The sequence below is a fragment of the Alligator mississippiensis genome, chromosome 2 (genome assembly GCF_030867095.1).
Source record: "Alligator mississippiensis isolate rAllMis1 chromosome 2, rAllMis1, whole genome shotgun sequence".
Taxonomy (NCBI): domain Eukaryota; kingdom Metazoa; phylum Chordata; order Crocodylia; family Alligatoridae; genus Alligator; species Alligator mississippiensis.
The window spans coordinates 298,143,190-298,159,798 of NC_081825.1; the positions used below are offsets into that span (position 1 = coordinate 298,143,190).

Genomic DNA, 16,609 nt, shown 5'->3' on the forward strand with positions numbered 1-16,609 from the left:
ATCTGTTCCCTATCAAAACTAATACAATCTTTATTTGGGCTGATTACTTGTGTAAGAACAGCACGGGCTCTTGCACTCCAATGGTCTTCAAGAAAGTGTGCACTTAAAAGTGAAATGGAGAAGTTAGTCTGCCACTATGTTTCTAAACAAGGTAACTTTAGGCTAATGTGGCATGCTTTATTTATTAGACAAGATGTTCTTCCCAACAAAGGCTTGCAGTAATCATAAAAAAACATAAAAAAAACAGAAAAAACATAAAAGCAGAAGGAACAGAATATGAATAAAGGCCCCTTGAATAATATCCCAGCCTAGCCTGACTTGCTAGGTGCTCACCTGTGACAGAGGAAGCTAAGCGAGCTGTAATCTAGCCTGCAGTTCTGGTGGGGAGCACTTTTGGGCAGACTGTATGGTAGGTAGTTCTTGCACATATTTCCTTAAGTAGGACATCTGTATGCCTTTCTCACTCCAGGGGTAGATGGCAGTCTAGGTCTGACAGCACGCCATGCAGACTACCACCTGACTGGTCCCCCGTGACTTAATGTTTCATTGTATTAGATGACTGTTGTTCCTGTTTTCTTGCAAGTGTGGTTGGCTGAGCTGGAGGAAAGAGTGAGGCTCTGAGGGAGCTAAGGGGAGAAAGTCCCAGGGCATACAGGGAGATAAGGGCCCAGGTTGAACAGGGAGAGAAGAAATGGTCCCAGGGTGGACAGAGTAAAGTCTGAGCGAGGAGAGGCGTTACTGGAACGGACCATAAAGACTAGCCATTGTGGAGCAGAGTCTGTTGTGCTGTTTGGGATGTCGGCACTCTGACTCCTCTTGAAAAGAAGAAGACGTTGCCGTCCTTCCCGAAAGCTGACCAAAAAGGATCTGTTAGAGGTGGGGGTGCTATAGACCACTGGGGAAGCCAGGGCCTGAGAAGAGCCAGGGTCTCAAAGCCAGAGGCTTGCCCCTTGTGAAGCCATGCCAGGGCTGACTGCAGGGGGTCCCCTCAGGAGAGGAAGAATGAGTAAGGCTGCTTCTTGGGGGAGTCCCAAGGAAGGGCTTCCCTTTCCCTTCTGAAAGGGCAGTGTGATCTTTGTTTGTGACACTGCCCAATTAGGAAGGTCTTCCAGCATTAGGAATATAATTTGATGAGTTCAAGATGTGATCATTCGCAGATTTTAAGGCTACAAGAAACCTTTAGATCACCTAGACATATTAACCCAGTCCTTTCATAAGAAAATCTTAAATATTCCTAATGAAGTGATTTAAACTCACCTCTGCCAGATCTTCAAAGCAGCTGCCAGCCAAAGGATGAGGACTACTTTCATCTGTCATTTCAACAGTATCCTCAATCAATCCCAAGAGCTTCACAGTCAGTTCATGAATATCTGAAATGTTGCTGAAGATCATGTCAATGTCCTGCAAATAAGACATGAGTGAGAGATACATTTGGGGCCAAGTCATCTTCTACACATTCAAGAGATTCAAAGGAAACATGAGCTATCCTCTACATGGGGAAGAGCCAACAGAGAAGGCAGCCACGCTCCAGGGTATCACTTCAGGCCAACTATTTGTTCTTGGGCAGATTTAATTTGAACTAACACTGCAGCATTTTTACTTCTAAAGCCCACAACATCATGACACACATCCTTTTCCAGGAGCCATGAGTAATGCTTCTAGTAAGGGATGCTAGGGGCTACTTAGTGGATAGCCATTAGCAGTTCATATTATTTAGCTTCTGCCCAGGACACTTGTGTGTAACCTTTCCAGCCTGTACAAAGGATCACAAATCAGGATGGGAAGTGGCAGATTAAAGATGCCTTAAAAAAAAAAAGAAAGAAACCCTCTCCACCCCTTTTACCTACTCTCCCTGTTCCTGAATTTAAACAGGAGTGGCAATTTAAAAGCAGCTCTGAATGCAAGCTCTTCACTTGTTCTTTCTTAGTGTGCCTAACTGGCTTTGAGAGGGAAGTGGCAGTTTAAAAGCTAGTGCTTCAACACCCCAGAAGCACCTCCACTCATATGCAATCTTCCACAAGGTACCTTCCCTTTGACTCCAACCCCCAAACAGCCCTTTTCCTTCTCTAGGAATCCCCGTATCCTGCTTCTCTCCTCCCAGGGGCTGCAAACTGAGGCCATCTTCTCCTGGCACACACACCAATCCTATCCCCTTAGCTTGGCCTCTTCCCCAAAACTATTCCGTCCTCCCCTATCAATACCAAGGTACTCCATAATCAGCTGTGGTGACTATTTGTAAGACCTATATTTCCCCTTTTCCTACTGCTCTCAAGGCAGGGCTGTCAATAAAGTCTTGGAGTGGCAATCTGCAAACTTTTTACTGACGTGTTTTATACAGCGTAAATGTAACTGTTTTACCAGCCCCTGGACAAGGGCCACGTTCAAATTTAGGGATTTAACATCAACCATAATAAAAAAATTGTAGATCATCAGTAAAAAACTCTCGGGCTGGCAATCCTGCTTGACTGCATCAATGGTTTTACACCAAGCTAAATCCATCGCAGGAGTCCCACAACCCAATGACCCCAATTACACTCTGCGCCATGCTGCCCACCCCCCCCCCTAGATTTACCCCTGCCAGCCCCACCCCAGCCCCGAAAGCATGGCTACTCTCCATCAACCTGCAGCCCAGTAATGTTACAGGCAGGTGACAGCAGCAACATATGGCTAGGAGTAGGGGGACGTAGGCCATGGAGGCTCCTGGGGGCTGTAAAGTACTGGATGCTCCCTGCAGGGTGCTGAGCTCCTCAGACACCAGGTGGTGCTACTCTGCTCTGAAGCTCTGTTGAAGGACAGAAAATCAAGTTCCCCTTTATTTAGCACCCCTCCCCCCCACTTATGGACAGCTCCATTTTATGGACTTTACAGACAGGCAGTTTTAGCTGCCTTTTTTTTTTTTTTTTAAAGAACCTGTCCATACATTTTCAGATATCTAGCAACCCTACTCTCACATTCCCTAGGGACAGCTCCTGCACCTGATGAGTGCAACCAGATTGGTTTCCTTTCTCCTCCATCTTCTTCTCAGGAACCGCTCCCATTCTACCACTTGCTCCCCTCCCTTTAAGTAGCAGCTTAAAGGAGATTATTCAATTTGCCACCTGTCCATTTAAAAGGTTTAACAGTCTATATTAGACAACCCTAGCCTAAAGGCTGTGTTCTGTTGCAGTTTCTGTGGACAGCAAATCATAGAAAGTTAGGGTTGGAAGGGACCTCAAGAGGTCATCTAGAACAAGCCCCTGCTCAAAGCAGGACCAGCCCCAACTAGATCATCCCAGCCAAGGCTCTCACAAGCTGGGCCTTAAAAACCTCCAAGGATGGAGAGTCCACCACATCTCTAGGTAACTCGTTTCAGCACTTCACCACCCTCCCAGTGAGAAAGTTTTTTCTAATATCTAACCTAAACTCCCCTTGCTGCAACTTCAGCCATTTGCTCCTTGTCCTGTCATCTACCCCCACGGAGAACAGTCCAGCTCTATCATCTTTGCAACCCCCCTGCAGGGAGTCGAAGGCTGCTATTAAATCCCACCTCAATCTTCTCTCCTCTAAACTAAATAAGCCCAGTTCCCTCAGCCTCTCCTCATAAGTCACATGCCCCAGCCCCCAAACCATTTTTGTTGCCCTCTGCTGGACTCTCTCCACTTTGTCCATGTCCTTTCTGTAGTGGGGGGCCCAAAACTGGACACACGACTCCAAGATATGGCCTTACCAGTGTTGAATAGAGGTGAATAATCATTTTCCTAGATCTAATGGCAATGCTCCTACCAATGCAGCCCAGGATGCTGTTTCCCTTCTTGGCACCAAGGGCACACTGCTGGCTCATATACATCTTAGTGTCTACTGTTACCCCCAGGTCCTTGTCTGCAGAGCTGCTGCCCAGTCAGTCACCCCTAGCCTGCACCAGTGCATGGGGTTGTTCTGTCGTAAGTGCAGGACTTTGCACTTGTCCTTCTTGAACCTCATGGGATTTCTTTTGGCCCACTCCTTCAATTTGTCTAGGTCACGCTGAAAAAAGACCTATTTGATCCTTAATCTGTGTTAAATGAACTTGCAAAAGCAAGCGTCTAACTGTACAAAGACAAGAGCTTCTATCCTTAAGGTACCGTGCACAGAAGCTGGAACTGGTACCAACAATTTTTGGCATCTTTTAAACCTTCCTCTGAAGAGAATGTTCCTCAAAGACAGCTATCTGTATGTCCCCTTCGATTTGGGTCACTGGGTACTATACAAAGTTACATACTGGCGTATATTAAACCAAATTTCACCTACTCTACTACGTAAAATTGAGAAGCTATGGTTAAAAACAGACACAAGACTTAAAACATAGTAAGCTACAGAAGGGACTTACGTAAGACGTGAACAACTTTTTGTTAGATAGGAAAGCTTCTCGAAATACTTTAATTATCAGATTCAACTCCCGTAGATACTGTCTTTCTTCTGCAATTTCATTTCTCACTAGGTCATAGTAATTGAGTTCACCAGAAGTAGAGGGCTCATCTTCACAGAGAGAAACCAAACCAATGTCATCCTGATCAAACATATCCATCAAAACCTAGCAAAGAATGAAAGTCAAATCTTCATTTCATATTTGATCTTGGTATTTGACACAAACTGAATTGTATTAATTTGTTCAGCATATAGTAAATTATTTCACAACACTCTCAGGGATAAAAAGCACAAACAAGCAATACTATATCTCTGGCAGGATCAGTCTAGATTGGGATGGGCAAAATATGGCCTGCTAGGCTATTCCACCTGGCCCGCAGGGCCCCTAAAAATTTAGAAAATATTTAACTGCTCCTGGCTGCTGTCAAAAATGACAGGAGCTGGGGCAGTAGGATCCAGAGTAAGCCTCAGCAAGAATGCAGCTGCCCAGCTCCGCCCCACCCCCAGCCACTTCCCTGCCTTCCTGTCCCCTGCATTGCTCCAGTACCACATGGCTTCTGGCTGCATAGCCAGACCAGGGAGCATGGGCCGTACCAGTACCCCAGGGAGGTGTGTGTGTTCGTAGGGCGAGACCCACATACACCCCTCGCACATACACATGCACCCACATCCCCCTCGCACTGCTGTACATGCAGACCCCCATACCCACACCCCCTTACACATCCCAGCCACCCTCCCCCACCGCAAACTCCACACCCACCCACACATCCAGACGCACACACACCCACATGCTCTCTCACCCCACACCCACACCTATCCACCTGCCACACACACCCACACCCTCCCCCACAAACCTGTATCCGCTCCCCCCCACAATATATAAGACTTCATTTTAAACTATTGTGCAATCCCCTTTATGTGCACTATGTGCATTACACAAACACATGCAAACCAGGACAAAAATATTTTTTGAAATCAAATTAATGAATGTTTTAGATGTTTGCTTTCTAGAATATCCTATGGTATTTTTATGGTTCCAAGATGGCAAAACCCCTTGCTGAAAGGAGTACTTTTGGGGGCAACGGGAGGAACTTCTGGTGGCAAAGGTCAGGGGTTAGGGAGCAGGACTTCCAGTCAGAAGTTGACAATCAGGGGGCAGGGTTACCCATACAGTTCTCAACAGCTTGCCAAAACTGGGTAAGTGGCCCTCCATCTGAAATAACTGTCTGCCCATGGTCTAGATCGACTGCAAAAGTGTTTTCCCTTTCATATCTTAATGCAATCACGGAAGCAAGTTAACATTTAAGAACATGGGATTCAGATTGTAAATCATCTTGTAAAAGCTTTGGCTGGGACCCTCCTAAAAAGGTTTCTCAATTCTATGAGGATGAAACGAAAACAACTTTTTCTCAGGGGATTATCTTCCATTACAAGGTGGTGACATGAGCAAGGTAGGCATAATGGTAACAGGTGGTCAAGAACTAGAGAAAAACGTTATACAAGAACCCTATATCTCTAAAAGCATGTTATGCAATATTTAAATGGTTTAACCACATCCATTATTTCTTACCTTATCAGCACACATAGATACTTTAATGTCTTGCTGGGAGATTTCAAAGTGCCGTATATTGAAAACATAGTTGCCAGCCAGTTTCAAAATGTCAGCCGAGATATATTCCAATACAGCCACAATATAGAGAGAGACATGATAATCTACTTTATAGCCTAGAACTTCCTGCAAAGTAAGAACAGTAAAGCCGTATTTATTCCTGAGTGTTATCCACTGTTTAAGTGTCATAATTGAAGAGCCATACCTTTAAACATTTCACCAAAATGTATCTTTGCTGTGAATGACCAACTAACTTGTAGATGCAAGAGGTAGGACACAGAAGAAAGCAGGTATCAAGAACAATAAGCAGGACACAGAAGAAAGCAGGAATCAAGTCAACAACGTTCAAAAAGGAGATGCTTTGGAAACCTCAGCGCATCTTGTCACGCAACAAGCATGAAAACTTTTGAAAATAATAATCACCTTCCCCTTAAAAGTACACATGCAGGCTGGGAATTTTCAAGGCAACCTTATTAAAAAAAAGCTTAGGCACTCAATTTCTACTGAAAGAAAGAGTCCATTGGAACTGTCTGTGTGTTTAAAATGTTAGCATGAATCTAAGATTACAGCACATTCACTGCCCACAGATGGGCACTGAAGGGAGGGGAACAAACCAAAAAAAAGGATTCATAATAGTCATAATACTTAACATTATTTTTAATGCAAAATGCATTTCTTTCATAGCAGAAGAATCCCATTTAGAAAGTTAACAGAATTAAGTATCCAGATGTATATGGTCATTTCAAAGTTAAGCACAAGTTAGAAGGCAAAAGCAAAACCCAAATATTTCTGCTACTTGACTTTGCTGAGGTACAGGACATGGGAGACCAATCATAGGAACTTTGACTTAAATATTTCCTTAAAAGTGATATGCACCTGTATCCAACCGGTACAGTAACTTTGATACATATATACATACATATACACACACATATACATGCACGCACACACACACAACATGTTCATAGCACATTTTTGTATTTAAAATACATTCAAGCAGAGATTCCCAACAAATTTCTAGAAGGGCAAAGTTTTAGGAAAAGTAGGGGGGGAGGGGAAAATGAGCAGCACCTTTTGGATCTATCCCTAACTCTAGAACACATCTAGCTTCCTCAAGGAAAATAAGCATTTCCCCAAACTAAAGCGGTAACTGCATCAGCACCAGCAGTACCAGCTATTTTGTTAGCGTGTGGCCCTTATACACAAGGCTAATTCCTCAGTCTTAACCACAGTTTTATTTTACTCTGGTCCACCTACATCAGAAATGCTTCCCAACCCCCGCTATTGTTTAATAGCTTTATTCTAATGTAGACTTAGAAATCAATGCAAGTATTGAAATGATAGTTCCAAAAGGTCTGCTAACACTTAACAGTATAAAATAAGGATGCCGGAGTCAAGGTACATTGCTTTCCTTTTCTCAAAGTTAGACATTTGGGGACTGAATTAAAGACCTAAACCTCTTTTCTACTGGAATATGCAATGCTGGTAGACTACATTCAGCTATGACTATGGCTGCACTGATATGAAACCTAGCAGTGCTGCTTTGCTATCAAAACAGCACTAAAATAGCATTGTGCAATCAGATCTTTGAGAGGCCGTTACCTCCATGCTAAATGTAAAAGGATTCTTTTTTTAAACTTTCCTGCAAGCCTTGCATAGTCAACCTGGAATTTGAGTATCTAGTTTGCTATTCCCTCTTGCACACTAAAAATATATGTTTTGCAGTCCAGCCTGGGTCTTCTACTACGCGCTACAAACGCACAAGTTTTAAATGATGGCCTCAGTGAATCTACGTGGAACTAACTGGAAATCAGTAAACGTTTCTATGGGTTATGTACAAGCAATACTGTCCCTCACCGCAGGGGCCTTGATCTAGCCCCCACCTCTTCCCTCCTTCACGGACTGACCTGCTGGGCTGGGACATGTGCATGCATGTATGCAGGCACTCAGCCCCCCATCCCAGCCTCGGGTCAACTCCAAGAGGCTCCGAGAACTACCGCAAAAGGCTCCGAGATCTACCGGTGGATCAAGATCCACTGGTCGGTGACCACTGGTCTAGAACAAGAGAAGTTTAGAAGTTTGGTTTCATGCTTTTTACTGATACATTAATGGTATACTAAGATGGCTTGCTTTACTCTTCCAGTCAATAATCAGAAACCAATTTGGATTGGTCTATTCTTTTCTACAATGGCTTACACACAGAAAAAAGATACTACATGGAAAATACCAGACCTTGTTGCAGTAACCCCCTCCCCAACAAAACTAGTCCTCAGGTGCTTATTTAAACTACCTTTAATAAGGGATGTATTTTGTCCGCGGGCAGCAGGAGAGGGTTTCTTCGTTTTCGTTTCTCTATAGCAGACTGTGCATCAGCAATAGCCCACTTGTCTATTGGGTGTGGAAATGTCTTTTGAACTCGCTCCTGTCCAAACACAAGAAATGCAGGTTGATTAAACAGTTAGGACATGGAAGACTGTGAAACAAGCAATCTGCTCTCCCTCTTTGTCTTCATCCTGCTGTTGCCCCTCACTCCCGCTCACTCAATGCTCAGTTTTACTTCTCTTATGTACTTCTCTTATGCAAATCCTCACCGAAGACTGGAGCAGCCTGCTTCTTCAATGAACCAGCCAAATAGTTCCTGCTCTCTCTTTGTATAATACTGGAACCTCAAGGCCCTACTGCATTAGGCACTGAACAAACATTGTAAGAGAAGACATCAAGGAGCTTGTGGTCTAAATGAGTAAGACAAAGAGATATTTTTTCCACTTTACTGACGGTGAACTACAGCACAAGAATTAATACAGAGACTCCGAGAGAACTGGAAAACCTGAGCCCAGGATCTTCCAGATCTTTAACAAAGGATAAATCCTTCCTCACAGTTTTCTATTGAGGCATGAAACTCAGGGTGAGGAAAGTTCACATGCTAATTTTGGTTGTACCCTTTCTTCTTACATGGCATTGGACAAACTCTTTACGTTACCTCCCAGTTCCAGTACAAGTAAAATTAAGATTTTCTGTTCTGCAGAACTGAAAATGCAAGCAAGCCACTTTTCCAAGTAGAACCACAATTCTAGTGGCCCTGCTCCTTTCTCAGAAGGCCCCGCGAGTAGCAGAGGGCAGTTGCTCTTCTTTCCCAAAGACGCTGAAGTGCAAAGCTGCAAAGTTCGACTATGTTATACTGAGGTTGCTGAGGAAAAGATGGCCTGGGATGAGGGGTGGCACCCAGCTCCACTTTTCATCAGTCATCTCACCTGAATGGAATATTTTGCTGGTCTTCCAAGCAAACTGAAGTCTAGACAGGGGGTAGATGGCTTAAATTCAAGCCAGAGGAACTCTCCAAAGATGGATGAGTTGTGTCCCCTTGATAAAGGACTTTTGCCTATGTTTTCCACGTGTTTTCCATGATTTCCAAGTGTTTTCCATGTTTTCCTGCTAGATCCAGAGTTATTTTAAGTGGTCATGGAGCAATGACAGTTAACAGTCCACACCAGGCAAACAGATTGTGACTTTTCCTTCTAGATGTGAACCTCAGCTTTGTGGCCTTTAGATTTGAATGTATGCAATGAACTCCATTTGGGACTTGAGAGCTACTTGGGATATGCAGGCAACAAGGAATGCAACCATCCATTGCCTTGTCAGTTCATCTCACAGGGAGAAAGGCATCTGTGATTGGACTGCCCTGGCTTTAAACTGTTCTTAACAACAAGCTGAAAGTCTTGCATCTAATTTATTACCCTTTTTATATTTTGGATTTGTAGTACATTAGACCCTAACTCAGCAAATGCTTGTTGTGCAGTGCCCGAGTTCATATAAAAACAGTTTCACTTACTTAAATGGGGTGACTCTGGCATGTAAATGCTTGCATGAAAGACTTTAGAGAGCACTGATGTGATGCTTTCTCCAGACAGCAGAGCCAACAATTTTCAGATACTTAAACCTCCAAGGTCCAGGAGTACAGGAATCTCCATGAATACCATGTTGACTCAGACCTATGTCTCCTACTGGTCTAGTTGTGCAGGGCGTCTTTACATGTGCTCCGGGCTGGAGGAGGGGGTGCTTTAATTGGGAGCCACTCTAATTAAAGCATCCACAATGTCTTGTGTATTCAGTATCCTGTGCTCCAAAATGGCGGTGGGGGTGCTTTAACTAAAGCTTGTTGAACAAGCTTTAGTTAAAGCGCCCCCAGCATCATTTTGAAGCACAGGGACACTGAATACACGTGATGCCGAGGATGCCGGAGTGTGCTAATTAGCACACTCCTGCAGACTCAACTAATTGAGTCTGCTCCAACACATTCTAATTAGAACGTGTAGAAGCCAGCATGTGTATAGGTCCCCACAGAGTCTTGGTGGACCTTCATGAAGTATATCAGTTTTTAGAAACCTACAGTTACTCTTTAGGCATACGTCCCTATTTTTAATTAAACAGTCACTAGTTAGGTCATATTGCTAATGTTTTAAGAATATTATTGCTTCACTACTTTATGAACACAAACTATATTTAAAAATATAAGAAACTAAATCCTACGTTTTGTGACATATCTAAGCTTGGTGTACACAGTCGCAGTATTTACAGAAGATTAGCGTTTGCTGCCTCCGAGAAAGTGCAGTCATTTGGGAAACCTGTTAATACACGATGTTTCTTCCTCATACCAGTGATGGGACATGCATATAATGCTTTAGCTCACACAGCATTTCATGGCACATAAATATACCCAATGAAAGATTAAGACATACACACCCAAATGCTTATTTCATCATCTCTTTTGATTCAGAAGCTGGAAGTTACAGACCTGGCAAGTAGATGATGATTTCTGTGAGGACAAGGTATTATTCTATATTCTGAAGGGCTTAAGAGCTTGGGGTCTGAAGACTGAATATGGAACTGTTCATCTCTACATAGAGTTCAATCCAAACTCTGTTGGTTTTAACAAGCATTAGGAGGCTATTCTAACAAGAGTTAGAAAGCTATTAACAGGCGACCACAAAATAAATTTACTTCGATCGAGTTATATCATAAACTTTATACACCAACAAGATAGCAACACATTATAAAACAAAAGTTAACTACTAGCTCATTTACTCAATATCAAACAACAGACTTAAAATCACAGCGTCTAGTAAGAATCCCCCACCAGACCTCCATTAGTATAAGCAAGCATGCTTTATGTTTTTTAAGTATCCACAAAGACATTTTCATGACAAATCTGTAAAATGTCAGAGGAGGCCTTCACTTGTGGCTGGCAGAAAGTGCACAGTATTGAATTACTGCTCTACAAAGCAAGCCACGCTAGGTTTTTTTTACATTACAAACTATAGCACTATTAAACTTTGTTTCTGAAGACAAAGCACTGACTAATGCCTTTGAAAATTGGAATTAGTAGGCTCATCTATTTACATTTATTTTGGTGTATGCTGAGCTGGCATTATAAAAAAATATTAGAGTTTGTCCTGCCCAGAACAGTCATTCTGCGAGCAAATGCCTATCCTCCAAGCATTACGGTTAAAACAGCTTTGCCACGCTTACCTCTACATCTTGGACAGTCCGTGGCTGGGCAATGCATAGCTTGTTTAGCAGTTGAAGTATCAGCTCTTCAATATAAGAAAGGGAATCTTCTTTTGCTGAAAGGTTGGGATGGACTTGCTGCTGAACCTGCACAAAAGGAATATTGTTTTACTCAATCAAAATTGTAACAAAAATATATATTATGCCTGTCCCCAGGGAGAGCAGGAAGCTTTCCTAGATGATACAAGCAAAGGTATCAACTCCTGAAGAGCCAACTTGTTCATTAAGTGAACATGCAGAGCGGTTACAGCCCTTACGGCTGCAAAGAAACTTTGGAAAGCCGAGTCAAATATGCTGCTGCTACAGATGTCTTGCAGCAAGGGAATACCTATGGAGCAAATTCCTCTCAGTGCTACCAGACAAGATTCTTTGCGTAAATCCGATACCTTTTATTAGACCAACTCAAATAGTTGGAAAAGTTGTTCTTAGCAAGCTTTTGGGCACAAAAACTGAATGAGTGAGGGAATACTTTTAACTGCTTCCATCCAGAAGTGCTGATTAACTGATGTGACAGGTCTATAAAAACAACTGACAGACTGGAGGAAGAGACCGGCAGAGCTGGGGTGTGGATCTGGTGGGGAATAGACAGCAGGCAAATGATGGATTTGGTGGGGAATAGAGTTAATGACCCACACCTAAAACAGAAGAGAAAGAGAAAAGTGCACAGGGGGAAGGAGGGAGGCAGGGAGGGAGCCAGGAAGACTGTATTTAAACAGTGGAAGAGGAAAGCTCTGTGTTAGGGAGCCTGGCATTAATGGCATCCAGCTTGAAATGCAGGTTGTCAGGGAGTGGTGGTGAAAAGCACAGACCACATGACACTTGGTGGGCTGCGATGTAGCTCCCTGTAGTTAGGGACCTACTTAAATTGCAAAAAACGGGCAGTTTCCATGAACACGGTGAAAAACACCATTTCTGCAATTTCGCATGGAATGGCCGGGGAAACCCCCCCCCCCAACTAAAAATAAAGTCCTGGCTCCCCAGCGGCCACTACAGCCTGGCCTTGCAGCTTGCCAGGGAAGAGGGTGGGAGTCGCCGGCATGGAGTGGAGCAGCCAAGATGGCAGCCACCCCCTCTGCCCTCCATTGCCGATTTGGTGGAGAGCTGGTTGTAGTGTGGCCCTGCCCCTCTCCTCCAATCAGCAACGAGGGGCAGGGCTGCATGAAGGCCAACCCTCTGCCAATCACATGAGGGGTGGGGCTGCGTGAAGCCCTCTGCACCAATTGGCAGCAAGGGGCAGGGCCACTAGGGGCCCTTGGCCAATCAGCGGCGGGCAGGGAGGTGTGATGAGGTAGGGGGCAAGGCTCACTGTCAATGTGGCAGCCAGCACCGCAATCAGCCTGTGAAATCACCTACCTGCCACCTCAATTTGGGTAGGTCCCTGCCATAGTGAAGAAACTGAAAACTGCGATTCCCATAATGTCACATCACTAATACTTACTTCCATCGCACAGGTACTTTACCATCCCCCACAAAAGAATATGTCCTTACTAACAAAAGAGTTAAGGAAAAAGGTCCTGGGATGACAGAAGCCTGGATTCTAGGCTCAGTTCTACCAAAAACTTCTGGGATCACCTCGTGCAATTAACTTATCCTTCTTATACCTCAGCATACTCAAATCCATACATCCTGACTTCATGGGAGCATAATGGAACGGATTTGCAACATCGGGTCCGAGCAAAACAACAATAGAAAAAGCTTTGCAAATGTGTACTTAGTGTTGCAGGCTTTCAATGATGCCTGGAGCTTCTCATGATCTTCCTGAATGCAAGAATTTAATTCACAAAATAACAGAAAATAAGGAAATGTAGAAATAAGGTCCCTCCAGTATAACTATTAAAAGAGCATTAGAGAAACCACAAAAGCAGTATAACTGGGAAATAAACACCATTTCCCACACAATGCCTCCTTATGTGCTCATCCCCAGAGATGCCGTGACCGGGAGACAAAACGAGAGTGCAGCTCCCCTTCTTCCCTGAAGAGCAGACAGAGAGCTCCCTCCACCGCCTGCCTCGGTGGCAATAGCTCCTCCACCTTCCCATGGGGGAATACTGAGTTTCAGGCCCCACGTAAACCTGACCACAAGAGGCTGCAGCCACTTACAATTCTTGACAAGTCAAACAAATGCTAGATAACACCACTGGGGCCTTTCTACTTTTGTCACCCCCAATTCATCGTCTGTTCAAGTATACTATACCAGCAGAATGAGTTTCCACCCTGGTAAAAACAGCTTTTTTACTTGCAATCTTAAATCCATTCACACAAGTTATTTAAAGGGTAGGGCAAAAAGACATCTGTTCAAATACACCATATGCAGTCTTCACCTGTCGCAGGAATCAGGTTGTACCAGAGGGGCTCCCCGGGCAAGAACGGATCAAGGTACCCTGGTTATGAGTGAACACCTAAGGCCAGGTTTGCCGGATCAGCTCCATCCACCTGATTAAACTGCTGATGGCAACCAAACCTGACCCTCCTAGATTCTTACAAGCCCATCTCTGAAACGCTCTCCTAAATTGGGTTGCAGGCAACACTTCAAAGGAGTCGAGAAATCCTTCCCCAACCAATCAGTCCTGGATTTAGGCTTCAACTACTCTACAGCTTACGGCCTTCACAATACGAGGGGCCTCTAAATAAGAAAAAACACCTGGACAGTTTCATTTGAATGTGACAAAAATATGCATATATATGGCTCCACAGTTATTATTCACATCGAGTGCATAAATTTGTACAGAAATAACAATAATTCACCTTAAAGTTTCATGAAAATCAATTTTTGTGGATTTTGTGGATTATTTTTATCATATGGGGCCTCTTAAGCTGGACATAGTTTAGGGCCTCTGCACGTCATAATCTGGCACTGCAACCAACACAAGATGTAAGGGAAGAAGCAAAGGCAGGGCCACGAAGTTGACAGAAAACTAGAAATGTTCCAGCCGGACTGTCACATGAACGCAGGATGGGAAAACCCAGGTCACCAGCCTTATCCCAGCCTCTCCTCCTTCAGCAGTCTGGACAGGAGCTCTGCCATCCCCAATAAGGCAGAGGCCAAGACCCAGCCTTTTAATGCACTCTGGGACGATGCACTTACACTCCCGTTTTACTGATGATGAGTTAGAGGTTTTGGTGCCGGACCTGGCCTATGGAGTAGCTGGTATTGGGGTGGGGGTTACGCTGGCAGGGACTAAGCTACAAATGAATCTTGGTACTCAGTGGCTTTTGACAATTCAGCCTTGAACTCTGAGGCTTTACAGAACTGTAGAATCCCAGCTCCTCTAAAAAGTCACATTTCCAGGACCTCTTGTCCTTTTTTTCCTCCTCATTGGACTTCTGTTTTGTTCATATCTTTCTTGAAGTGTGGCGCCCAAATCTGGCCACAGGACTCAAGGGGTGGCCGCTCAATGCCGAATAGAGGGGGGAAATCACTTCCCGCGACTGGCCTGCGATGCTCCAGTTAATACCCAATTGGAATGCTGCTGGCTCTTTTTTTTTGAAGCAAGTGTGCATTGTTAGCTTACACTCAGCTGATGGGCCACTGTAGCCCCAGGTCCTTTTCTGTATTTGTCCTCAGTCTGAAGTGCTCCAGGCTAACCTCAAGGCAGGAACATCCTAGGCCAGTGTTCGTCTTACCTGCTCTTAAAAACTTTCAAGGATGGACACCCCACAACCTCTCTGGGTAACTGGTTTCAATGCTCAACTGCCCTCATAGGGAGAAAGTTCTTCCTAATTTCCAAACTAAGTTTCCCTTGCTGCCATTTAAGACCGTTGCTCCTTGCCCTGTCTCCTGGCAGCTACACAGAGCAGTGTAGGGGTGTCCAAGCTGTGGCACAAGGAGCCTCCATGTGTAGCACATGGCAGACTGGAGAGGGGCAGGTGGCACAGGGCAGACGGGGCAGGAAGCAGAAAGCAGAGCAGCAGATTGGGCAGGAAAAGCATATCAGAGTGGCATTCAGGGAAGGTGCCGGGCTAATTTGTGGCACCTCTGCCAAAAAAAAGTTGGCCTCCAGTGACATAGTTGATCACGGGGTGGGCAAAATACGGCCTGCGGGCCGGATCTGGCTCTCCAAGCACTTCCCTCCGGCCCGCGGAGCCCCTTCAAATCCCACATAATGGCAGCTGCCGTTATAAAGGCCTCCAGCAGCACCAGCCGCCAGCTGCAGCACCTCAGGCCGTTTCCTTGGGTTCTGGTTGCAAGGCAACCGACCCTGCCCTCAGCCTGCCCCAGCTGGCCTCGCCCTGCCCCTGGCTCAGGCCACGTTTGCAGCTTGAGAGGGGCGGGGGGGCTGGGCCAGAACCTGTGGCATTGGTGCGGGGAAACAGTGTCTGTGCTGGGTTCTGCTTTGCTGCATGGGACTGGAAAGGGCCCTTCCCTGCAGGTAAGCCCAGGAAAGCAGCTGCTGGGCAGGCTTTACCCGTGCCGGCACTGGGGAGGGGAAGTAGCAGCTGGGCCGCAGCTCTGGCCCAGTCAGCACCAGGGAGGAGAGGTGGCGGCGGAGCCATGTGCCGCTCAGGACAGGGCTCCGCATGCCGGAGCAGCAGGGGCTCAGCTGCACTTTCCCCCTGCCCACGCTGGTCAGTCCCGACCCGCACACGGCTCCGCTGCTGCTTCCGCTGGCTGGTGCGGACCCGGCCGGGCCCGTCCCATCTGGAGCAGCATGTGGCTGAAACCAGCTTCCCACGTGCTGCTGGGGACAGGGCGAGCACGGCTGGGTCAGCACCAGCCAGCAGAAGCGGCGGCGGAGCCGTGTGCTGCTAGGGACTGACCGATGCAGGCAGGGGGAAAGTGCAGCTGAGCCCCTGCTGCTCTGGCCATGCTCATCCCATCCTGAGCAGCACACGGCTCCGCCGCCGCTTCTGCTGGCTGGTGCAGACCCGACCGAGCTCCTCCTGTCCCCAGCAGCACATGGGAAGCTGACTTCAGCTGATTGCCACTTTTTCTGGCTGGTGCAAACCCGGCTGGGTCTGTCCCATCCAGAACAGCATGCAGCTGAAGCCAGCTTCCCACATGCTGCTGGGACGGGGTGAGCCCGACTGGGTTGGCACTGGCCAGCAGAAATG

The 16,609-nt window shown here is 45.7% G+C and overlaps 1 protein-coding gene across 2 annotated transcripts in view; it reads right to left on the reverse strand.

Annotated features, from left to right (window-relative positions):
- The window catches only part of SOS2 (SOS Ras/Rho guanine nucleotide exchange factor 2), a 75,015-nt gene that overhangs the window by 43,630 nt on the left and 14,776 nt on the right, over window positions 1-16,609 (reverse strand). For both annotated transcript variants that reach the window (XM_059723382.1, XM_059723381.1), the window contains exons 2-6: window positions 11,519-11,644; window positions 8,283-8,414; window positions 5,954-6,118; window positions 4,346-4,549; window positions 1,258-1,401 (exon numbers count right to left, since the gene is read on the reverse strand). In XM_059723382.1, the coding sequence (XP_059579365.1) occupies window positions 1,258-1,401; window positions 4,346-4,549; window positions 5,954-6,118; window positions 8,283-8,414; window positions 11,519-11,644 (771 nt within the window). The remainder of the gene's footprint in view (window positions 1-1,257; window positions 1,402-4,345; window positions 4,550-5,953; window positions 6,119-8,282; window positions 8,415-11,518; window positions 11,645-16,609) is intronic.